The sequence below is a fragment of the Plectropomus leopardus genome, chromosome 16 (assembly GCF_026936395.1).
Source record: "Plectropomus leopardus strain MGB_pleo_1.0 chromosome 16, ASM2693639v1, whole genome shotgun sequence".
NCBI lineage: Eukaryota > Metazoa > Chordata > Actinopteri > Perciformes > Serranidae > Plectropomus > Plectropomus leopardus.
In genome coordinates, this window is record NC_142191.1 from 19,299,517 (window position 1) to 19,326,073 (window position 26,557).

A 26,557-nucleotide genomic window follows, 5' to 3' on the forward strand; every position below is an offset into this window, starting at 1 on the left:
TGCGTATATTCTTGTACCTGCAGTGGACCACAATTGGCCCAGCAGAGGGTGGATTGGAGATTTTAACTCTACGGATGAAGGAGAGTAGTCCCGTGGCGTGATATGGGACTCCGTGATCAGGCCAGCCTGTGAAGTGGAACTGCTTGACTTCCCGTACCTCGTTGAAACCACGCTGATTGAAGAAAACAGACAAATTTAGGTTATTTCATGGTACTTGCCATTACATATGTTCTCTCACTGAATATGACTCAAACCTTTTAACCAGTTAATAAATGAGGAACAGAAAAGACAAACACAGCCTCAACCAGTCAAGCTCCACATTTTTTAGGTACAAGCACTATAAATTTTAAGTATTTTTCAATGCTGTTAATGATGCTGAACACAAAATAAATGCAAAATGACACAAAAATAATATCACTCACCCTCTCCAGTGTAAATGTGCGAACCACATATTCAGCAAGAGGTTCAACTTCCACAAAAGTCACCTTGAAGTCTCCGTACACCTCTGCATCATCTGGCCAATACTTGTAGCACTTAACCTGGTAAAAATAACATTTAAGAATTGATGAAATGCAAGATAATGATTATAAAACCTCACAGACAAAAAAGGTAGGATAAGACACTTGTTTCTTTGCACGATTAGCACAAATTCAAGTGACATCAATACTATCAAATACTAAAATACTTGAATAATATCTATCTGGCATACATGCGAAAGCCACTTCCAAGTGATATATGATTTTAAAAAAATAATTTCTGACTTTTAATTTATTTTATCCGACTATCCAAATAGCCTGAATAATCTTTACAAGGCAAAATGCAAATTTGAGCATCAGGAAACATTTCTTGTACAGTTGAACTGAACAAAAGAGTCGAGAAGAGCAGAAAAGAGAAACCTACCCTTCCAACCTCCACCAGGTTGGTTACCATGACGATACAGGCTGACTGTTCTTGCCACACCATCCTCCAGAAGTCATACACTGTCTCATGAACAGGACCTACACACAGACACACAAAGACACACAAATTCAGCTCTTTGTATTGTTACTATGTGTGAAGAAACAGTGCAAACTGCTTACAGTGATCATGGTTACAGTAATCAACTAAGTATATCTGTAGTCAGCCATAGCAGCCAAACTTTATGGGACAGTCTGCCCGAGCACCTGAGAGATTCCACCTCAGTGGAGATTTAAAAAAAACAACCTTAAGACATATCTTTTCATGCTGGCTTGTTTGCCTTTTTGTTGTTTTTCGAACTAATTTTCAGGTAATTTTCTTGTGCTCTCTAAAAATGTATTGCTATGACAAATTGCAAAAAAACGAGCAAACAAGATGCAGCTTCGAAACTTGCTCTTCCTCAGGCTACCTTCTATTCAAATGAGAAACTAATAGCTGCAAGTGATAGAGAAAGTAAACAAATGTACACAGGGAAAGCACCTCTGGCTGAAGCCACCAAGTCACATAATGCCTACGTAATAAAACAACTGTATTGTATTTTGAAAAAGTCAATAAAATTGTCCATTTCATTTATTTATACTTATGTAAAAAAATAACCCAAATGTAATTCAGAGTGATCAGTTCAACCTGGGCAGCTGTGATCACTGTGAAAGGTTTCCACTGTATTTGTAAAATCCAACATAAGGGCAATTATAAAAAGTTGTTGCAGTGTCTTACCCTGAGTAGCGATGTAGTGACTTGGTCTCTGGTAGCCCTGAAAACAAAACACCATAACACAACAACTCAATAAGCATAGAAAAACTGTGTTTATCACTGTCAAATGTTGTAGATGTCCACAGTGCAACATTATAACTGTCAAAACTAATCTGTCAGCTTGTTCTCATCTGTTACAACAAAAACATTATGGAGCAGTTTATAGTGAAGGTAACAGAAATATTTTGACGATATAATGAACTGAATTTTTAAGGCTACATAGCTACATACTATTTTTATTCAAAAATTCTAAAAGTTGCTTGTCTCATCAAGGTGACGGGATAAACACTCAGACCTCAACATTTTGGCATTATCAAAACAAAGCCGCAAAATGATGCCCAAATTAAGGCCCGTGCTGCCAAAATCTACAGATTACTCTATAGGTGACAGGAGAAAAAAGCTTTGACAAGCACTGATTGGGGATTTCCTGATGGTAATAAGACAAAAACAGGTAACCTACTAAGCAAAGCAAATTTACAGCACACAGTGGGATGTAAGGAAAACCAGTGGGAGGGCAAGATGGAGTCAAAGTGCAGTGGAGGCCCCAGCAACTCAGAACGTACAGACAACGTGAGTCGATGCATGAAATGGCGAGTGTATGACTGAACGTATAGGTGCAAAGGTCGAGGGGCGTCAATGAAAGAATCCACAGTGATACTTACATCCCTGTACAGCCAAATCTATAGCCCAAAGCCACAGGCAGAAAGAACGAGCGGAAGAAAGAAAGAAAGGAAGAAAGAAAGCACAAAAATGTCAGTGAGTGTCAATCAGAAAAAGAAAAGTTGCATTGACATAATGGGAGTTTGAACAGGACATGCAGAAAAAAACATGATCTAAAACTTAGAATTAGACTAATTAGAAAGGAAACTTCCTGGTGTCATTTGACTTCTTCACATTGAGGTCTGCAGCCCAAAGAAAGCTGACAAAATCTCATTTTCGACAACAATCTTAATTACATGACAGGCACAATCATACCAACAGAGATAAGCCGGATACACCAAGGAGTGTCCATTCTATTCATCCCAATTCTAGCTTAATGTGGGTGGTAGCATACATGTAATAGTTTTAATAAAAGTGAATTATGATATAGAAGAGCATGCTATAAGCAGTATTAGCATTAAAAAAAAAGTACAATGTGAGAACTAACATGCAGTTGATTGGTGTAAAGGTGACAGCAGAGTGGAGACGTGGAGATGGGCAAAAGATGGATAGATGGATGAATAGATGTGAATTTAGATGGAGTTATGGTGTGATAGGTGAATGGACGGACAGACAGGACATTAGATAAAATGAATGAACAGATGGACCTAAAGTGTATAATCTTGCTGAAGTCACACGTTTCTCTCAAATAAAAAACTAGAGTTCTGTAGAGGCTTTAACCCTTTAAAACATGGATCCACATCAGTCTCGGACCCTTTTCACAAGTATTTAAATCTCTGAACTCTGAGCAAATTGGTTGAATTTCTTTTGAAAACATAGGGGGGAAAGGCGTTGAGCAACTTGGCAAAAACTGTGCAAATAGCAAGAAATTTGGACAATTATTTAAAAAGTAAGATAAGGGAAAAATTATTGTAATAATAAAAATCATATCATCAATAATAATAATAATAATTATTATTATTATTATTAATGTATTATTTTTAAACAATTTTTAAAGTAATTACTTTGATTGTTTTTTATTTTTACTTTTGTTTTTCTTTTCTTTTTTTCCTTTTTTTTTTTTTAACAAAAACTAATTTCCTGAAATTCCTGCATTTTTTTCTAATGTCTTGCTAATTTTGGGTAATTTCTTCTTTAGTTTCTTATTGCCTTTTTTACATGGTTTTGAAAGAAATTAAACCAATTTTCTTAGGATTCAAAGGGTTCAGTAGATAGTCTTTAAGCTCCATCAGTGGCTAGATGAGTTAAAAGATAAATGAACCGAAGGCTAAATGCAGCAGTGTAACAGCACTCAATAACAACAGTTGCCCAGGGCAAATAAAACGCTTTGTCGGGCTTGTAAATCTAGTAACTCACTTGCCTGATCAGGCAGGTGGTAAAAAGGAATTAAACAACCTTTTTTTCAGGAGCTGATGATAGAAGAAGCTAGAGTTAGCCGTCTAACTTCCTTCTCATTTCTGTTGAAAGTTGCAAATGTGCAGTCTGCATCAGACACTAAAGAGAATATGGCAGCGTGTAAAGACGACGTTATGAGCTGAAGCACTGGCACACATTTCAATTATCCTGGGAACAGGAGTTTCATTGGGTGGCGTTAGAGGATTCTGTGAAACTGAGAACAAGGCGAATAAAACAGGATCGATTTTTACAAGAATTTACTTTAGTCTTTGTTGTCATTTGATAACCACTGATGAATAACACAATTTATACAGGGGCAAGTAAAAGTGAAAAAAAAACAACCAAAAAAACTTATAATAATGCTGAAATCTGAAGAAAAAACGTATTTTCAATTCTTGCTGTCAATTAAATTGGAAGATTGACTCTAACTAGCTTGTCTAGTTATTTCTAAAGGTAACAAAGTCCACCTACCAACACCTCCAAAGCCAAATAATTCAAGTACTATATTTAATTTGTTTAATCGGTATAAAAACTAAAGTGTAAAAATGACAAGCTGTGGTTTTACGGTGTGTTATGTGCTCTTTCAGTAAAACTGAGTCTAATCAAATACAAATAATGACTAAATCAACTGTTTTATTTAATGCAGCTCTTATAGGCTGAATTGTAATTTAAACTGGCTGCATCATAACACAATGATAAATTCAGAATGGATGAATACATGAACACATGAATAGAGACAGAAGAGAGACAGCAAGACTGACACCTGAAAAAGACACAAGTACTGTATGTATGATGTGTTTTCGGGGGTGGCTGGATGCATAAAATGGTGCGATGGATGACTAGTAGACGCAATAAAGGTATAGAGGCCTGACATACGAGCGAGGGAGTGTGGTTTCGTTGGTTTCGTTGGGAGCCAATAGTAGCATTCGATGCGTTTCCACTTACATCGATGTAGTTGGCGTTGATGTAGTCGGAGGAGGGGTCGTCTTCTATGGGCTGCAGAATAACCCTTGAATGGTCATCTACAGACAGACACAGGAGCACAGTGTTGGAGAGAGCAAACAGACGGAGATAAAAAAGAAAGACAGAGACAGTGACATAGAGAGAAAAGCAAAAAGAAAGAAAATACTTGTTAAGGGGCATTTTAGAGAAAAAGGAATATGTATAGTGTATATTTTTTCTCTGTCTCTCACCCCCCTCTCTTCCCTTCTCTTCCTCCTTTACAGCACGTTGTACCTTTTCCTATGAACATAAATAAATTAAGCTTGCTCACATGCTATAATGTTCCCATAGCGGTTCTTGGTACGGTTCTGCTCCTTCTTGGCCACGTCCCAGGAGGCCGACTGGCCCTCGAAGAAGCTCTGTATTACCAACAGCACAAGCAAAACAACATAAAAGAAAATTACACTTCGTGGATCCTAAAAAAAAATAACATTAATGCTGGATTACTCTGGGCAGAAAGAAGTACTTGAATGACTTTATTCCATGGGCATAAGTGGTGATATAATGCTTATTAGATACATAAAAAAGGAAAATAGAAAAAGGTTTGCAACTCTTTGACCGTTGGGTCGATAAGGCAGAAAATACTATCAAATTAAAAGGCAATTCAACCCTAGTAGTCATTTCATTATTTTAATGTAAAGCCAAAGCAATAAATAATGCTTCATTGATTATCTTTATAAGCTTTTAGTTGTTCTCTACATCAAAAATGCGTGTACAACAGTTTTCAGATATCTTGGTGTATTGCACTGTCATGTCGTTTGATGTAGATTTAGAATTACAATGGTTAGGGTTCTACTTAAAGGGTAAGTTCTGCATTTTTCAACCTGGACCCTATTTTCCTGTGTTTTTGTGTCTAAGTGACTAATGGAAACAATGAAACTGGTCCAGTATTGCATTAAAGTGTTGCAGCCAGCAGATAACTACAAGTAACCACTCAGGGCATATGCAGTCTAAATGTACTTTCATTAAAAGAGCTTGTTTTTACTACTGACAGGCTCAGATTGTTATTCTAAGTTTCTTACAAAATTATGGAACGGATCCCTACAGAGATAGACCCTGTTGTTACAGAGCAAGATCCTTTTTTTTAAATTAAAAATGGCCTAAATTCTCTGTCACCAAACCCACCAAACACAATCCAAAAAAACGTTAATTTTAGCGTCTTTAGAGACAGCATTTTTTCACATCTAACTGAGTGAATTAAAGGTTTATTTTAACCAAAAAGAATTGATGATTATTGAAGCAGTGGAAAGAAGAACAAAAATGCTTTAAGCAAGCTTTATTTTGTTTCTGTTGACTTTGAACGACATGATTTTACGATGATTAAATTACTGTTTATTATATGGAGTCTGGTGGGTTGGCAATATTGAGGCTGTTTCTGCTAAACGAAAAGGTACAAGGTAGATTTATTTGTCAAATTTGTCGCTAAATCCTGCTATATCCTTTGGCGTCAAAGAAAGAGTTTATGATTCTCACAGCCTGGGGACAGAAGCTGCTTTGTCTTCTGGTGGTACGGCAGCAGATACTTCTGTATATTTTCCCAAATGGCTCTATCATAGAAAATTCGTGCTTCAGTAGAAGGGGCCATGGAGTTGAAAAAAAAGGAAAAATATAGCAAAAAGTAGCAAGGATTTGAGAAGCTACTGGCTGCTGTATCTGCATGCGCTGCCATCATCATAACAACTCTTACTCTTTAACAAAAATGTCTATCTCAGTAGGGATCCTTTCAATAATGTTGTCAGACAACTGAAATAATAATCTCAGCCTGTCAGTGGCAAAAACAAACACTTTTCATGAATGTAAATATATATAATTCATTCATGCATTCAATGTTGTGGCCAAGTGGCTCTCACTTAACACTGAACCAATTTCAAAAATTGTAGTTTCCATTAGTCACTTAGACACATAAACATGGGAAAATTTGTTCCACATTGAACTATACCAAATTAACCCTTTCATGTGATAACATTTGTATCACTACTCCTAAAATAAACATTACCATAATGGCTTCTACTAGTGATACATGTGCAGGTTTTCCTTCTGTAACCAACCAGGCCAATAATCCCACTGTAACAGCTACTAGTACTAGTATGAAAGTACCGCCTCTAATAATCTTACTTCATACTCCTCCTTAAAGCCGTAGCTGTCAGATGTTTTCATTAGGTTGATGTGCTGCAGGAGGTCAGCCACTCTGATGGCAGGGTGGAGCTGTCCTGTCTGATAAGGAGATTCGGTTCCTTCACAGTGATAGCGAGGAACGTCCAGCAGCCTGCTGTTCTCCGCTGCAGAGGCACTGTGGTTCTCGTCTACAACAAGAGAGGAAATCACTGGTTAGTTAAGTTGCAAATTAACCAAAATTTGTATCGGATTTCTCAGTTCCTACACTGTTTTATAATGTCCAAAAGCATATAAAACAGATCCCTTTGTTTCTTATCAGGTTTGAGGGATGACTCATACAGTAAAAGGCTTTGTAAGTTAAGGTAGGCTGGATAATATCATATATTCACTGAGTACTGGCTTGAAAAGAACATATTACTTTTATCAATATAAAGCAACTAGAGCTGTACTGAATGTCTTTTTTTTTTTTTTTTTAAACAAAGCTTCTAATGAGGTTTTCAAATGAAGTTTTGAATGTCTGTCCTTACATTTTATGATGTCAACGCCCTAAAAAAAATCTTGAATGAAGTGATACATCAGATTAAATGAGTTAGTGTTTATTATAAAATCAACATTGTTTATTAAAAATAACTCATCAGTGATCGGCAGAAGACTAATACAATAAGGGCATAAATATGATCATACTACTTAAGTAATTTAGTAATTACTTAAGTAATTTATGACAGAGTTAGAGCAGAAATAGATCTTTTGTTATCGAGATTGTGTGCCACCCTTTTGTGTGCCGCAAGCAGGAGCAGTATAATAACTGCAGTGAAAATGTTGAGCTAAAAATGCAGATAGAAGCAGAAAATTTTGTTAATAAAACATGTTGTCTGGAAAACAATCATTTTGAGAATATTACATCTATCTCAATAAATTTGACTTTTGGAAATTACAATGTTTTTGGAAACAATCCGAAGCAGCCAACACTGAATCTAATTACAAATACTGGAATACTAATACCATCAGTGCAGCCTATCTTAATCTGGTAGAATTACAATTCAAATGTCAATGTTATGAATGAAGTTTCAAACTACGGTACAGCCCCAACAGCAACAAAACTGTGACTTTTTCATCTTTCAGAAACAATACTTGCTGCTGGCTTTGAACTATTACCATGAGAAAACACAGCATTTTTTTACTCATACCAAACAAACCATTCGTCACTTTGTTTTCTCCGTCTATACTCACCTGTGATTGGAACTACATTTCAAAGCAGCAGAAAAAGAGAAAAGCAAAAAGGTTTAGTCGGACGGCATGATAGAAGGATCTGTTAGTCAGACTCTGAGCATGAACTACGGGTTACTTTGACAACTTTGATCAATGTACAAGGACCTAAAAGGTTTATACATAGTGAATGAACCAAAAAATAAATAAAAGACGGTCTCACAAAACAAATATGCATGACCAAAAAAATGGTAATAGCAAATCCATCAAATGTGTTGAACTTTAAGTGACTTTTGCCACAACAACATGAAAGACAATAAAGAGCAGGACACACCGACTTAAAATGAGCTGTGAAGTCCACTGAAAGGCCCTCTGTTTACACCGATGTTACATTAGTAACTGCTGTGTAAAATTTCACTCCACTATCCGATGCTTTTTGCATCTTTCATACCTATTGTAACTGTGAAAGAATGTGGTTTTATTTAATACTTACAAAACTAAACACATTAACATATTTCAGCATCTGAAGCAGGAGTATGCCACATCATATCGTTCACGATAATACCGGTATAATTTTTCATATGATAAGAAAAAAAGTGTATTCTGATAATGGCACTATTCCAACATGTTGATAATGTCGTCATACCGTTACGGATAGCAACAATAAGCATGGCTAAGAGCTAACTTGCTATCGGCTACTGTTATAAAGCTGCACAAACTAAAGAAGTGAGAGATAATTTTCGTTTGGTTTTTTGAAGGCAAACATGTATGCTGACATGTAATACTGTAAGACTTATATTGTTGCTATTGTTATTATATAATATAATATATAGTGTTATATAAATGTTGTTATAGTTCTTGAAATTAATAATGAATTATATTTAATTTTTTTGTCATATTGACAACAATATCATTATCGGGATATCATTTTAGGGCCATATCACCAACCCCTGATCTGGATCTTTATGATACAGCTGTTATATGTGGAATAAAACGATACATTTAAAGCACAGATGAACCCTCATCTGTCATATGGTGCAGAAAGGCTGCAGGTTTAATTATCCCCTGCGACTATACTATGTATGTATTAAATTTGCATTCTGAAAGCTTGCACGTTGAAATAGTATTTCAGTTGCAGGTAATTATGGGGTCAAATTGTTGCAGAACTTCCAGGTGAGCGTCTCTGTGCTGTTATGGGGGATAATGTGAGTTGGCAGCTGAAATGCACAGACTGACAGGTTGTATAATGGAGTAGCTCGAGGTTGCAGAACAACCGACTGATTTCATCTTTGCCACTGTTTATTAACTGACACTGTTTATTTCATCCAGCTGATGCTTTTCTGTGCTCTGAGGACATGTTAGCTCATTACTGATTGTTAAAGGTTTGCCGAGCCTTCGTCAGGCCAATTAACAGTAAACTTGACCCGACACTGCCTCTTAATTCGCGACTTCCTGCTACTTCTCCCCACTCTGTGATGTGATTGGCCGGGACAGATTGTAACTGCAGCCTTCACTCCAAATTAGAGGGTAAGGATCAGTTAATTAGCACAGTTTGGTGGCATCGTGGATTGTGAAGCCCTTAAGGGTATGTTAGAACTCCACATCGTGCTGCAGTATTAACACTAGACTAGACCAAAGATACACACACTGCGGTGCAACACTGGAGCTGGAGAAGCAGTCGACTTGGCAAAAACTACAGCTTTTACAATTCAGACTGCAACAAAACAAACCTGGGGAATATCACAGATGGTAGCAGACTTTGAGATCCAGCGCTCAGAAAAACTTCTGCCAAACACACAGGCCTGTAGGCACTAAGTTATTCACTGTCACTTGATGTCACAGATTTAATCTGCAGCCGTTTTGCAGTGGCAATGTGACAAATTGTCTTCCTTCTTTTAAGTGTCAGTTTCAGTCGTTTTTGGGACGGGGAATGGCATGCCTTAAAACAACTCCAAACTGTGGAAATAATGAGGTCTCTAAGGGAGAAGGATGGTAATTACTGTGAATATCAATAACGCTCAGTAGGAAACAGAAACCGTGTCTGGGATAGGAAGTGATTGCACCTGGGGAAAACACAGTACGACAGATGAAGTGCTTGGCTGTTGGAGATTTTAGTACCGGCCATGTTTTACACAGAGTGTTGGCATGAGGTGGCAAAAAAAAAAAGATTAAAAGATGAACACAGTTTTGCCAACCTCATATATTCTAATCCATTACACATCCTGAAAGTGCCTCTAAATCAAAAATCTTTTTTTGTATTTTTGTTGTGTTTCTTGTTAGTTTCAGTTCACTGCCTGCAGAACTGTGGTAATACTACACACCTCTTAAACGTGTAGCACCTCTAAAACCTAGATAAGAGACAACACTGTGGTACTGCACTGTAAAATCTGACAAATTGATTTTACTTTTAAAAAATCTAGGAAACTGACTGCCTTGAAAAATTAAGTATCTTAATTTATGTTAACTTAATGTCTAATTCTTAATTTTACTTAAATTTAGTAATATGTGCTTATTTTTGTGAAGTTGTTGCAACAAGTTTAATTAAAATCAATCTTTTTAAGTTTTAGGAACTTCAGTAAACCAAGTTTACTGTGCTACATATATCTGTATTCTGCTGCTTGCAAACTAGTCATTCATATTTGTATTTTCGTAAACATGTTAATAAAACAGACCTTACAGATCTCCTAACTTTGTCATTGGCAAAATCCTCTTTGTGCTGATCAAGTTTAATCAGACTAACTTGGTTTACTGAAGCTGCTAACACTTAGAAACAATTACAACAATAACAACAACATATTAACATTGCTTTTTCAAGGCAATTGGTTTCCAAGATTATTTTAAGTGAGATCAACTTGTCAGATTTTACATTTTAGACAGTGTGAAACTTTAATCAAGCCAATTATCCAGCCACAAAAACATTGAGCACTTGACGGAGCTCAACACATGATGCAGGATGTAATGAAACCTACACCATGTCGGACATTTTACTGGGTATCTGGAGACAAGGTTGGGACCTACATAATGACACACAGACACGAACAAGACGGGGATACGAGCACATGGGCTGTAAGATGAAGATGGGTGATGACTAAAGGAGCTGGTGGTAAATGTGACATATCCAGCCATGCCAGATGTCTCACCTAACACAGCAGTTGGAACCAGAGGATCGTTGGGCACTGCAGGAGGAAACACGGTGAGGAGTGTTTTTTAAATTTCAGCAATATTTAAAGGTACACGAGGACCAAAAGGTAAGCAGTGAGCTTCAGGAAAATTCAAAGAGAATCCGTGTACAGTTCTGATGGACTACGCGTTCTCCAGCCATGACTTAAACATGAGGAAATCATCTTAAGGATCATCTGTCTTGACAAAACCATTCCACAGTTTTTGCTTTGATCAACGTGGTCTGTTAAAGCCTTGATTTAACGTAACAGAAATTATTTATAAGCTGTTCACACATCAAACATATGCATGTTTATTTTCTACACTTTTCTGAATAGTCATATTTCTTTCCATTTATTTTTCATGGTAAAACTGATCAGGCTGAATCAGTTTTGTGAGGGGGAATAGAATCAGAATCAGAATCAGAATCAGAATCAGAATCAGAATCTTTTTCTGATTCTGATTCTGATTCTGATTTCTGATTCTGATTTCTGATTCTGATACTGACTGGCAAGTACTTTTATTATCTAATGTTCATGGTATTTATTTTCTAATTAAAAATACAAAACATAACCTAGCTCTTGTTTCTACAGTGTGAGTATTTGCTGATTATCTCTGTTTTATAACACTTTAAACTGAATTTTTGTGGGGGTTATAGACTGTTGCCAGACAGAACAAGACGAAGAAATCACTTTAGATTCTGAGAATCTGTAATGGACATTTTAGAGACCAAATGGTTCAAAGTATACTATGCAGGAAGTGTCAGTTATTGTTTGTGAACAATATGGCCAGCAAGAGTGAATGCGAACCACAGATTCACTCTTATTTGCTATATTTGCATTTTTCCCCCGTAATTTCATAGCTTTCCTTTGGATGCTGCTTTAATAAAGTCCCAACCTCACCTGCACACTGTGCCCATAAATGTCCTGAGAATAAAATACAGACGGAGGGCAGGGTCTCTCCTGATAAATACACCACCACACACTTCTAGTGTGTCATAAGTCATTCACAAGAGGGTTAACTTTTGTATGTCTATACATCTTTTTTTAAGGAAGATCCTTCAAAGCATACATTTAACCAATGATACTAATACTAACATTAATACTAATACTGATACTAATACTAATACTAATCAAAAGATTATTCAATCATGAAGATAATTCCAGTTGTTTTCATATCTAAATACTGTAATGAACTGAGCTCAAGAAATGTAACCTGGCTGTTAGTAAGAATAAACTTGTAATGTTAAAGAAAGATAAGAATACAGAGTGGTTAGATTAGAAAGAGGTAAACGTAACTATTAGAATCCAAGAGCACTTACTGAAAGTTTTGTGTTTTGAAGATAATCCTAGGTTAATACTACTATGTAGGGTTAAAGTGATAATTGTAATAAAAGCCTTGTTTGTGAACCTACATCTGTTGTTGTAGTTGTGAGAGTCCATGAATGTCACAGCCATGGGATCTTCTCCGTGCAGAGTGCTCTGGTCAGCATAGCTGCGATCCATGGCATTCACCATGTGAGTCATTTCCTGCCGTGTCGTTCCGATGGCATCTTTACGTTTTTTAGCCAGTTTCCTGTCAGGGGAAGAGACAGACGCAGTCAGACATCTTAAAAACAAATACACAAACATCAGCCAGCCTGCAGACCACTCCGCCTTGTATTGGAATTCCTCAGATTACAAAGTATAGTATGATTTTTTTTTTTTTTTGAATTAGGTGGTATCAAATCTTTTTGGCAATAAAAGCTGTGGGCTGCAGGCTCCTGATTCAAGATGCACAGTTTAGATCCAACCAGGAAGAGAAAAGAAGAGATGTGGGGAGAAGAGAAAAAGAGAGGATGAGAAGAGGAGAGGAGAGAACAGGCAAGGGAGGAAGAGGAGAGGCTTGTTTGTAAATGGCAGCATGTAACAGGCTCAGCTATAGGAGCAGAGGGAAACAGCATCTACTACAGATCAGGGAAAATGACCCGTGGCTTACAAGTGGCAAAGGGAAAACCTGTTATCAACCTTGGAACCAGAGATGAGCTGTCAGATGAAAGCCTGAAAAATTAAAGTTTTATCCTCAAATATTTTTCTAATTTCCTGAAACTCCTCACGTTTTTTGATTTTGCACAGATTAGGAGGTTGAGTTTCAATGAAATGAAAAAAAAAACAAAACAAAACAAAAGAAAAAATCTTTGAAAGTGTTAAATATTTGGTTTTCATCCGACAGCAAAGACAGGAAAAATCCCATTAAAACAACAGAAAAGGAATGGCTTGTGATCTACAGAAGCTCAGGGAAAAACCATTTACCAACCAAAGAACCACAATTATCATCATATGAGTAGTATGACTCCAGGTCACATCTTTAATAGTCAGTCCAGAATTATGTAGAACAGCACACTGTCTTTCAGGAGAGATACCTTCAGAGATACCTAATTTTAATTTTAATTTATTTTTCTTCAGAGGCTTTTGCTATATCATAGACTTAAAGCCATTTTAGCTGCAACAGAATGGGTCCTTTATCAAGGCCAGTGAGGAAAAATAGTTTAAAATGTAAACATCAAGGTATCATCTTCAGGTTTAACTCTCTCCCGGTGTGTGCAATCCATAAAATCCCAGGAAAAATAACTGCAGAGGGCTTAATACTTCGAGCATGACAGAGCATGCAGGAACATTTTGTACCCAGAGCCATAGATGTACATCAGTTAGGACAACATCCGCACAGCTGAGCAAACATTTATTAGGGTTTTATGTGACCTGGTATAAATGAGTCACTTGAAGAGCAGTTTGAGCTCCAACATAAATGTAAAAATATATTCGCTCAGATGTTTGATGAGTAAAGAAATGTTTGCTTGTTGCATAACTGATACAATGTACAGCTCTGACAGAGAGCATGCTTTGTTTTATCTTATTTGTTACCTCTTCACCCCAAAATACACCAACTCCACCTCTAAGATCACACACATAAATTACACACACACTCACACACACACACACACACACACTCAGGGACATTGATTTAACTGCTGACCAGGTGTAGCTGTTTATGTGAGTGTGTGTAAGTGTATTATTGGTTGTCGAACAGAATACATGAAAATAGGAGAGAAGGCAACACATATATAATAAATCACCATTATGCCGTGTGCGTGTGTGATATATAAGGGAAGCAGAATCAGAGAAGAAGAGAGAGGAGGGAGCTGTGACCAGACTAAAGGAAATCTCTATTACAGTTTTATTTATTGTTACGGTTCGAATTGTAAAATTACACTGTCAACTTATTTTGAGTGCCACAATTGTTCAAAAGAGGTTACAAACAGTTAAGTGATCTGTATGACGACAATAAGAAAAATGACAGACCCTTCATGTTCCTGATAAACGTATTTGAATAGATGCTAAATTTGTCTAAATTTTTTAAACAATCCCATTTTTCTGCCTCTCTTTCCATGACTAATAACATATTGGTTTGACATAATTTTACTGGAAGCTACAATATTAACCCTTTGAAACCTGAGCACATTGGCTTGATTTGTTTCAAAAACCTGGGAAGGAGATAATGAACAAAAAAAGAAGAAATAACCCCAAAATTAGCACAAAAAAGTAAAAAGTACAAGAAAATTATCTGAAAATTAGTATATAAATAAAAATAAGGAAATGGCCAGGAAAAGTAATTTCAGGATTACAAGAATGTTGTATCAGAGTTTTAAATATGTAACTAAGATAATTACAAATTTAGTTTTCACCAAGCATTTATTCTTTTTCCCCCAAAGACATTTTTTCCGCTTTTTCTAAATCTACAGTTTTGTGATATTGTTTTACAATATTAATGTGATTTTAACTGTTTTTCTATAAAATGAGTATTGAGATACATTATTATTATTATTTGCCAGCATCTATTTTTAGGTCTGTTCTTTTACCTTTAATCATTTTTATTACAGCAAAATGTATCTAGTAGACTAAAAAAGCAATTGATTGTATTATTCTAATAGGTTACCAAAAGTTCAATTTGTAGTTGCAATATTAATAATTTATCCAATTGAAAAAATCTATACTGTCTGTGTTAAAAGGTAAGTTAAAGTGGAGTTAAAATGATCTAATGTAGCTTTAATGCTAACTCGTCCTGCTACATTTTGTCTTAGCGCTGAATGCAGACATAAGCTGGTGATGTATAAATGTCCATATTTATCATTTGTATTTGTTACTGCTAAATGGTGCATTAATACCTCTTTTTAAATGAGAATGAAACAAATAGGGATCGATTTTGGTCACAGCTGGTTAGAGACAATAAAAGAGTAGAGAAGTAAAGAGTACCCACAACACGAGAAACCCACCATGATCTACCAAAATCAGAACCACGTGCTCCACTCAGGGAGCTGACGGCTTCAGGACAGGAACCAAAGAAGAGACACTGAGCATGTGTAGCAGAGTTACCATGATACCTGTGACTTGATGGGCGGATGGATGATCACATGACTACATGCACACAAAGAGCTACAAGTCACAAGTGCAGCATTCTTTTTTCAAATAACACGCTTAGGCCTGTGTCGTCCCATTTTGGCCTGCTTTGTTCTGGTTTGTGGCCCACTTTGGCCCTCATAAGCCTGCTTCAGAGCAACTTTGGAGCATGTAGAGGACACCAGGGCTGAGGTCAATTCACTGTCAGTTCAGTCCCTTTAAAAGTTAATTTGCTGACTATTCAGTATTTATTTTTTATTGTTATTTTATCAGGCAGGAAACAATGAACATTCTGTTGCTATAAAACATTGTTAATGTGTAAGCATTTAAAAATTATTTGTAAAAATGGCTGAAAATAAGAAAAATACCTGACTGACATGAAAGTGAGCTGACCCCTACCCTGGCAAGGCGTCAATGAGGATGGCTTTGGCTGGTTGGTCAGAGCTGAAAATGTGTTTTGTCTTGAAAAAAGTATACTGCATCTTTAAAAATAACAACAACTAGCCACTAATAATTCGCCCAATAAGGTAACAGCAGCTGGGTGAGCTGATTGTTGATTGGTTGTTTACTTACAGGTAATAAGAGTATGAATAGTAGGTCCTCCTGGGGTTGTGAGCCAATCAGAAAGCAAAGAATGAGACACAAGGGTCATGAATATGCAAATTAGGACAATACTGTCCTGTCCCAACCAGCAACAACAGAAACAGAAGAAAACACCTTTTGATTGCTACAACTTGAGGGTCATGCAAGGGGTTGTTAGAATAACTATGGGCCCTATTTCTTTAGAAAAACTAGTTTAAAACTAAATAAATTCTACAAAACACGCTGAGAGACTTTTAAAACTATTACTAAAATAAAAATGATTAAACTATTTACATGCAGTCTTTCTCTTCTTTACTTTAAAATATTCATGCAGTACTTTAAAGCTAAATTTATTGTAACTGGACGGCCCTGATCAAAGTTTTTTTCAGCCCTAATCAGCCAATCACCTTCACTTACTCCTTCGGAAAGTAAACAATTTGTCAAAGCTGACACAAAGCTATCCGATTTGTAACACCACGCGGCTCGCTTCCTGTAAAGCAAGCATGATGTCATTGCGATGTCATCATGTCCTTCCATTTTAAAGATGCAGTATTGTTCAAAGTTGTAAAGGTTCAATGACAATGAAGATTGATCTCCCCAGAAACCTCAATGGAAAACTACTAAATGCTGTCATCATAACTTCACACTCATGAGGATGACATAAAATCACTAATTACTGTCCCAGTACACTTCTGCTGAGTCAGTTGTCACAGTTTAGCTACACATCAGTGTAAAAATGTCAGATCTGTATCCTTAGCTCAACACCAATGACTGTATATAAAGACAGATGACATGACAGCTCCCCAAAAGTAAAGCCAAAACATCTGGATCACCCCCTGGTGGCTGGCTGCAATAAAGGTCAAAATCTAAACAACACAGACAACAAAAGAACCCCATGCAAATTCCCAAAGATAGCTTTTGTCATTTTAAGCAGTTCTCATCACGCTTAAGTTTGTGCAAGTGTTGCATGTGCCAATCCATGTGTTTGTGATAAATGGTGCTGCCCTTGATTGGATCTGATGGGTGTATGAACAGGAACTTGATATGACGGCTACATTTCCCAATCACTACTGCACAGAGTCCGGCTCCGCACCAGAGTCCTGCACAAGTCTGATTTTCAAGACCTGCTCCCAAATAGTGCACCCACCCCACCACCCTGACCTACGACCGACCAGTTCCACAACCGGACCTGTACCACCAGTTGACAAAAGATCTGAGGCCCAACCCAAAACTACAAAACCTACAATAACCATCCAACGTGCAAATCGGTTGGGCAACATGTTTAATATTTTAAAATGAAGGAAATTCAGAAAATTGATTAAATCAATATTTTTAAATTATTCTTAGAATATTGAATGCACCTGATTGAATCGGCTTTCATATTGCAGCTGGTGCAGAAGACAGAATAATTAGAAGTTGTAAGATTAAAATGTTACAGAATTAAATTAAAATTATTATCATTCTATTTGAATATATTTATCATCAATCACCCACTATCCAACCACTATGTCCTTTTTTTCACCATTTTGAGGGTTACCTGCTGGGTATCCGCAAGTACCCAACCCATTCCAGGAATATGGCAGTGCTTGAATTTGAGTTATTTTTGTACAGTGGGCAGAAGTGAGGACATGTTGTCCATCTTTACATACAGACTGCTCAACACAAAGATGCATTATAACTGAAACCAAACTTTAGGACTCACTTTCCTAACGGCAGTTTTCTATCCCATGCTGAGATATGCAAATAAGTTCTCTAAACCAGAAACTGCCGTCACAAGTTGATCAATGTTGGTTGCTGCATAGTGTCATAAGTTCTCATACATCAAACAAAAAATGTATGATGGTGGTCATAAATAGTGTCAACTTGTCAGACAGACATTGAAATATATCACTTTAAGATAATGTTTTACTTCAAAGAAACACTGTCATCCTGAGGCAGTCCTTAGTCATCTGGTTCTAATGTTCACGTGGGGTCTCTTTTGTCCCAAATGCATGAATGCAGCTTGAGCTGGTTAAAGTTCAAACAGCAACAGACACAGACTTCAGTTCCTCCCAGCTGTGCATGAAATTACAGAGTGGTAAACAACAGTTATCTCACAAAAATGCATTTGCTTTGAGTTTGGACCAATTTTTTAATCAAAAAGCCTAAAATCCTCAGCGGGACAGATAGTGTTCAATAAAACATGGAACGATTATCAGGCCACTGAGTGCAAACTGCGGATCAAAAACTGTTGTTTTTGGATGACAGTGAATTTATTTCAAACACGGCTTGGTATCATGAAATAGTAGCAGCTTCTGCAATACACAGAATATTTATGCCCTCTACTTTAATATCAGGTCCTTCGGATGTAATTTACAATTACACTTTGACACAAAATCAGCAGTGCGACTGCTGGATCACATGAATTCATTAAGAGAATTAAAACAAAAATATGGAGGTCAAGGGCTGCGAGAGCAGAGTTCTCCTGTGACGAGAGTTCATCACTGGCGGTAATTTAATGCCTCTAATTGTTTTTGATTTGCTGAGTGAGATCATGATTGGTTTTAATTGAGAGACTGTTTTCCTGGTTGCTCCCTAAAGCCTCTGGCAAGATGCAATACTTCAGAGTATCTCCTGAAAGAACAGCCGATGATTACAAGTTGATGATAATTAATCTTAAATTTCTTGTAACGCGTTTGAGGTACATGGTGGTCAATCAGCTATTTATGTTGATACTTTTTAATATAATCAGAAAAGATCTGATGTGAGGCACGACATGAATGTATCTGTACCGAATTATGCAAATTAAGTTCCTAATTATTCACTTTTTAATGAGGCACTCAGGCTCCCTGAACACCAGATTTTATTGAAAGGTCACAGGAAGAACGGCATGTTTAGTTATAGCTAATTATCAAACACATACACTCGTGTACCTGACTTAGAAATGTGCATGCACACATATGCACATGCACGCACTGAAGTACAAAGACATAATTCCACCTCATGTAACCTCACAGTTACTGAGGTAAGATTTGATGAATAGAGAGCAGGTTATATGCACAACAAAAATAGTCTAGACTTTACATAGTGGGGTGTTTAAAGCGTGAAGATGACTCTTCTAAGGACTGGGACACATGCGTCTTTTACCACCTGGAAAACGCTGGGTGTTACTCTTGTGTGTGCTCTTTGCCAACATACAAGGGTATGGAGGCAGGATGCCTGAAGCCGTGTAGCAGCTATAACCAGCATTGTATTATGACCAGAAATCCTTAGAGTGCAGCTGATGTTCTTCCAGCCATTGTTTCTTAAACATGTATTATGCCTGAAATCTTGACTCTTGAAATCATCAAATGACATGTGGTGTGAGTTGCTGCATTCCAAAAGTTTTTCATTTATCTCTGTGTTTATCTCAGGGCGACACACCCAAAAAAAAAGTAGCATGGGAACACTTGTGTGCCTTTCACGTTTCTACAATCATGGATTGGATTGGACTTGAGGGAACAAAAAAATGTGTCATTTATACGGCCCTAACAGCTTTTTGACGGCGTAATATTACACAATTTAACCCTTTAAAACCTCAGCAAATAGGCTTGCTTTCTTTTAAAAACACGACGAGCAGGCAATAAGCGACAAAAGAAGAAATGACTAAAGAATTTGCAAGATCTACAAGAAATGTTATGAAAATTACCAGAGAATTTGTTAAAACATATAATAAACAACTATAAATATAATAAATAAATAAATAAAAAAGGAAATTACATCGAAAAATATGGTTAAAAATTATTATAATTCTGCTAAATAATTGTAAATATGTAATAATGGTAATTAGAAATATTGTTTTTCCCTAGCTTTTTTCTTAATTTCCCAGAATTTTTCCCAAGCCTTTTTTCCTTTCTTTTCCTAGATGTTTACAAATTACTTTCAAAATTTACTAATTTCTTACAATCTGTGGAACATTTCTTATCAAGTTGCTCATTGCCCGATTACCCATGTTCCTGAAAGAAATGACACAAATTTGCTCTGGGTTCAAGGGTTTAAATACTTGCGAAAAGAGTGTGAAAGCAGCACAAGAAAAATTATGTCACTCCAGGTTGTGAACTACCTTGCAGTGTAAGCCACATAAAAGTAAACAAGTTCTGCTGCTTCAAGACATAAAGTTGTCAGTTATTACAGAAATAAGACAACATCAGACGACTGCTTCCGTTCTTCTCACTATTGTCTAAAGCAGTTTAATCTACTGCAAAAATGACCTGTAGGATTCAGCAGCTGTTCTGCGCTGTAGCTGTGTTTTTTTATGTTGTAGCTGTGTTTTGCTACCACATGATGGAGCCCTGCACCAAACCAGCACATCACAGGCGAGAACGGTATAGAGACACCAGAACCAACTTGAAGGATAAGATTTACAGAGAGACACATTGATTCTAAATGATGACAGTTTTCTTTACTCTCTTCTTTAGTCTAGAAAGAAAAAAACCTTAATCACACCTGTACAACCCCCTTTTAAATGTTTAATGCACTTCACCACATCACACTACATGATAAGAGTGAACCTAAACAAATAAAATGTTAGGGGCAGTGTGTGTGTGCTCCAATGGCTTAAAAAAATGAATGTCTTTGTCACCACGTTTAACCCGACTCCAGTCAACCACTCCTCCCTCCCTTACATCCTCTTCACTCTGCTCTCCAACATTGTGCTCTTTCCGCAGTCAGCTTTACCAAGATATCCTTTTCAGAAACAAAGGACCTTCATCTATGTCTTCCTTTACCTCTATAATACTGCATTCTAGGTTTCTTTTTGATATTATGTCCTTGATGCATTTATATAACCCACGTGTATTGGAATCTTCTATTTTAATTATGAAAAATTCTTGTGCTTGTGGATTTCTTTCACCGTGTTTCTTTTTCGGCTGTTCTGAGTGTTTTTCTTTTTGTGTAGTTTGATTCAACAGCTGTACTGTACAACAAAAAAGCCCAACACAGCCTCTGATCTCTCCTGCTATAAATCACACAACTATGAGGCAGGAGTTTCTAATTTTAGAAACACCATATTTTGCATTGGACTTCAGGAAAACAAGCCTTAAGCTATTTAGCGCCTTCAAAACAGGACAAACTTAAGGGGTGATTGAGCTGGTTCTGAGGGGAGATCAACGTTTATGGTGGATGGATGGAAGATGGTGTTGCTACAGCAAATACTGGACCAACATATGACAAGAGAATGAATTAAGGTGCACATTGTATCTGTGTGTTCTTACATTTGCATGAGTGTTGGTGTGGCACCGTCGTTCATACAGCATTTGCACTCTTCATGTTACTTCTCATTAGAGCTGTATTAGTGGGCGTGGTTAGTAGCAGTCACTCACCTCTTCTTGACCAATAGGATGGCTACAAGCACCAGCAGTATAAAGACGAGAACACCAGCACTGATCCCAGCGATCTTCACCACTCGGTCCGTTTGTTTAGCGGGGTCAGGGATGACCTCTGGCTCCTCTGTAGCACCTACGACATGATGGTAATAAAACTACATCAATACTGTGAATCTACCATAATATCAGGTCAAACTATCAGGATACGGCATTAATTATTTATTCTTTTGTAGTATTAGAAATAAAGAAACATGTTACATCTCCATAGTGGCACCACCAATAAAATAATGTACGCTTCAAGTGAAAAAAACAGTTATATGACATAAAAGGGACATCTCAGCGGGAGTAAAAAAATCTTAGTTCCCTTAGATAAATGGCAGTATTTTGAAATGCTGCAGAAGAGTAAACATCTAAAAATGAAGGACAAAAATTAAAAGTTAAAAATTGTTCCCATTTTACTCCTTTTTACACTTCAAGAGTTCAAGTTTGCTGGACAGCACGAAAAATAAAAGCGAATATAAAAAACACAGACTATCAAACTGTAACATTTAAGATGTCACTCATTAATGTGCTGACCACATTGTGAGATTGAGCTTTGCTGTGAAAAAAAATATTTGTTTTCACTTTAAAAAGTTAGTTTCTGGGCTGCCTTAACACTTTAAGTTGACTGAATTTTAGAAGACAAGTGAATGTAATTTTATTAGGATCCAGATAAGCTTGTCTCATCAAATAATAAGAATATATTAACAATATAATAATTTAGTTAAATCCTTTGTTTTGTAATCTAAAGGATTTAAGTAAAACTGCATTAAAATTACGCTTATTTGACGAGAACATTATCTCATCTTGTCTTCTCAAATTTAGTCAACTTACAATTTTAAGGCAGCCTGGGCAAAAACTTTCACTTATTTTTTTCAAACAACAACAGTTTCTTTTTAAAGTGTATTTTGTGTTTTTGCAATGGTATCCTGGTGGTCATTGCTGTTGGGGCCCACGGGAGCTATGACACATGCACAATGCCAACTAGCATAACATTTTGCGCCTGCTCGAAAGGATGTCAGTTGATATATATGAACCCTTTTCAAATAGAAAGCATTTGTTTATGACAGCTTTTAAAAGACCTTTTCAATAATTTCAGAATTGTAATTCTCCCCATATCTTTTTTTTTTGTTATAAAACAATATTCCATCTCAAGGTGGACGCCTCATTGACACGCATCACTTATCCCCATGTTCTGTACTGAGCCATTTGTCAGATGCAGACCAAATTTTACTACGCATGTGTTGTACCCTAATGATATGTCACAGTATGCAGTATCTTTTGTTTTTAATCTCCATAAAAGGCGCTCACCATCTGGGAAATAGATTTGTAGGCATATCCAGTATCCAGTATTTTTATTTTTAGTGACAACCTCATTTTTACAAGCCTTCAATACATCTACTGTAAGACGGTGAAATTCTTTTTTATAAAGTCAGAAAGTTCTAAAAGTTTTTTTTTTCTCAGCAGTATCTTAAGCAGAAGAGGTGAAAATCAGCGTTAACAGTTTAAATTATCTTCGAAAGCTTTATCGTCTGGGTTTTCCAAAAGCTAGGTGTATGTTTTTGATGTGAAGAGTTGCATGATATCAGACAAAGAAAAAAAGTAAAAAAGGTGAAATTTCTAACCAGCTAAACTCTCTTCTGGGGCAGCAAACTATTCCAATAAAACCAAACCCATCACGCAACTAAGCTTTCCAAGAACCCTGAATCCTCAGCTGCGTCGACCTCCTCATTTCTGAAATGTTGCTCTCTTGCACCGACTGTAAGCCTATTATACAAACAATAGATTTTTGGCACTATCTGAAGTATTTACATGACATTATGTCACCCAAGACTGGAAAAGTATGCGGCCCAACAGCCTCAGGAATAATGTTTATGGTCTCTCAAGATGTCTCAAAATGCCCTCACATCAGGAAAGCACAGTGTAATAAGGAAACAAATCCTGATGAGCCACTTAAACAAGAAGGTTTAATCATTCTTCTGCTAAAGATCAGGTAAATATCGAGACTCTAAATGTTCCTTGTAAAGCTAAGCCAGACAACTGCCAAGACAAATGCCATGGTAACTGTCATTCATGCTCCAAATATAGCCAAAAGTTTTGTTTGAGGAGCTTATTTGGCTCACAGATTCAAATATTGAGATCAAAAGTTAATTCTCCCTTAATGTGACTGCTATGTAATGAATAAAATGCTTTTACCCAACAATGTCCACCTCTAGTGAACAGATAATATCTGCACATTTTAAGGTATGTCTTTTATGGACATCTGAGCATAAAGCAGGTATATTTTTAGCAACACTACAAAGAAACAAGACTCTACAGACTCTGAGTTTACAGCCATGCTTGCAGCTCTGCATTGAGTTAAATGCTAACCTCAGAATGCTAACATGCTCACAATGACAGTTAAGCAGGTATAATGTTCACCATGGCTGCATTCCAAATCACATCATTTTTCGCCATACTTTCAGCATGTACAACAGCATACCTTATAAAGTCCGCACTTGGGAGTATGCATATAATTGAGACGTACTTCTTCGTCATAACGTTGTGCCTTGTAATTTGACCCTCTTGCTAATATTTGTTGCAGTCCATAGCCCAAAATTTAAGTGAAATGTATAGGAATGCAGCACATCTGAACCTCATCAGTTAATGTTTTCTTGAGATACAACAAAATGCAGCGCTTGCCAGAGATGGAACTCAACCTGGAGAGTTCTACTGTTGTTATTTTGCGATGTAGTATGTTGTTTTAACTTTTAAGTTAGAACTGCATGTACTCTCGATTATTTGTAATTGATTCATTGATTTACTGACTGACTGCTGCTGGGAAATGTCACTAAAAACAATCAGGTTCAGTGTCGCAAACACTGGTGGAAAGTCTGCAAAGTATCACCACAAATCACCTAGTGTTGGTAGATGACAAGCCATCCACCATTCCCTCAACCTCCTAATAATGAAGTAAGCTTACACGGTCTATTAGGTCATTTTAGATTAAAAATGTTATGTATTTATAGTTTGCATAAATGTATAATCAGGATTCCCACACATTTTCACAGACACAATCTTTCCATGACTTTTCAATGACTCATAGTAACATTTTTTTTTCTTCTTTCCCCATTTGCCCCATGTTTTTCAAACATTTCAGACTCAAATTATATTCAAACACAATTTCAGAACGCTGTCATACATAAAAGGGAGAGACAGAATGAAAGATGGAGAAACATATTAAATGATAAGCATAACGTCACAAAGTGACATATATTAGAGCGCAATTACGTCGACACCTACAGAAAATAAGCTCACTATTGTGTTGCGTTACGTGGAAGGTTATCCACAAAAGATTACTGTAACAGTTGAATTACACACAATAAGATTCAATGACTTTCCAAAATTCTCAATGATTTTTACAAATTACATAACTTTTCCAGGCCTGGAAAAGACAACTGCTAAATTCCATGACTTTTCCAGGTTTTTCATGACAGTGGGAACCCTGTACAATGCGAACATTTTCTTCAGGCAACTGGGCTGTTTAGGACTCACCCTTTACAAAACACAGATAACTGTACAAGATTTCATGGCAGACCATCTAGTAGTTGAAATATTTATGCCTGGACCAAAGTGGTTAAAAAATTGTCCTCTAGAGACGACACTAAAAACTTTCATTTGAAAATGCTTTCATCTGACAATTTTCCTGTACACTGTGACGATAAAATACGAAGAAAAGACTGTAAACAGCTGGCTGTTTATCCCTGGCCTGTACCATCCTCTAGGTCAATTAAAGAAAAAACACTCATCTCACAGAGATTACAGCTTTTCATTCATTTTGTTGTTTCATCTGATGGCAATGTACTGAACCAGTGAACTCTCTGCACACTGACTACTCCGATTCCCAGCTGCAAACACAGTAGAAATTGACTACATGTACACAAATAAAGAAATGCTCAACTGACTGTGTGCCTTGTAGTGTCTTTTCAGTGTATTCAGGTTGTCCTTGGCGTCACGCTCTCCTTGGGAAATGCTTTTGAAATGCAATTTGACTGTAGCTGTCCGATGTTTCTGCACCAATGTCACAGTATATTACTTGTACTCAAACTCATTTCTGTTCCTGATGACTTCAGAGAATTGTCTGAACTCCCTGATTTCGTCTGTTTGCAGTATAATTCACAAATGATGTTTGAGGCAGAGTGCACGCTGTAGCGGCGATTCAACCATGTTGATCATACACAGAAAAGTCAACAGAAAGAGAGCCAGCATCTGTTTTCATGCTCCTAAGCTTACTGATCTGATCCCATAACGCCAGAATAGTTCGTACTGCAACGTAAGAACATTATCTTGCATTATGATAATCCAAATAATCCAACACAAAGACATATGCACAAAACTCAACATAATGCAATACATCTAGCAAACAATAATCCACTTCTAATGCTAAATATCAACAAGATCAATATAATCTCTCTCTTTATCTCCCTCAGTATTTGGACCTTAACATATTATTTTGTTATAAAATGTTTCTGCCGCTGTCATTATGTAACAATATTGCACTAAAACACAGGACTCAGATTGATAGATGAAGCATTAGTAGTAATGTGCCAGCCAAAATGTGGCTTTGGATAAGGCTGGTATTTTCTGTATTATTTTTTGCATTCAAAGTAAATTCCATGAAAAGACCTAAACCAACAATAAGTTCTGTCCAACTTCCTCTCTGTAGCACTAAACCCCTTAGATTTGCAGTGGATCTTTAAAAATAGAAATCATTTCTTTTTTTATAAAAGGCTAAATAATATTATAAAACAACAAGGCACTGTTGTTTTTAGCAAACATTCCTCAAACAGGACTAAATTTCAGCATTTGTTTGGGACTATTTTAAGAATACACAGAATAATACACATTTAGTGCTCTAGTGAGTTTTTATGGCAG

At 36.7% G+C, this 26,557-nt stretch overlaps 1 protein-coding gene across 16 annotated transcripts in view; it reads right to left on the bottom strand.

Moving 5' to 3' along the window:
- ptprk (protein tyrosine phosphatase receptor type K) overlaps positions 1–26,557 on the bottom strand; it is a 149,803-nt gene that overhangs the window by 13,216 nt on the left and 110,030 nt on the right. For 4 of the 16 annotated variants that reach the window (XM_088089706.1, XM_088089705.1, XM_088089702.1 and 1 more), the window contains 13 exons: positions 21,602–21,737; positions 16,254–16,283; positions 12,662–12,822; positions 11,229–11,264; positions 8,113–8,124; positions 6,883–7,070; positions 5,039–5,138; positions 4,642–4,787; positions 2,373–2,390; positions 1,675–1,711; positions 901–998; positions 423–539; positions 18–172 (listed from right to left, as the gene is read on the bottom strand). In XM_088089706.1, the coding sequence (XP_087945832.1) occupies positions 18–172; positions 423–539; positions 901–998; positions 1,675–1,711; positions 2,373–2,390; positions 4,642–4,787; positions 5,039–5,138; positions 6,883–7,070; positions 8,113–8,124; positions 11,229–11,264; positions 12,662–12,822; positions 16,254–16,283; positions 21,602–21,737 (1,234 nt within the window). The remainder of the gene's footprint in view (positions 1–17; positions 173–422; positions 540–900; positions 999–1,674; positions 1,712–2,372; positions 2,391–4,641; positions 4,788–5,038; positions 5,139–6,882; positions 7,071–8,112; positions 8,125–11,228; positions 11,265–12,661; positions 12,823–16,253; positions 16,284–21,601; positions 21,738–26,557) is intronic. The other 12 variants (XM_088089703.1, XM_088089709.1, XM_088089712.1 and 9 more) reach the window with 12 other exon arrangements.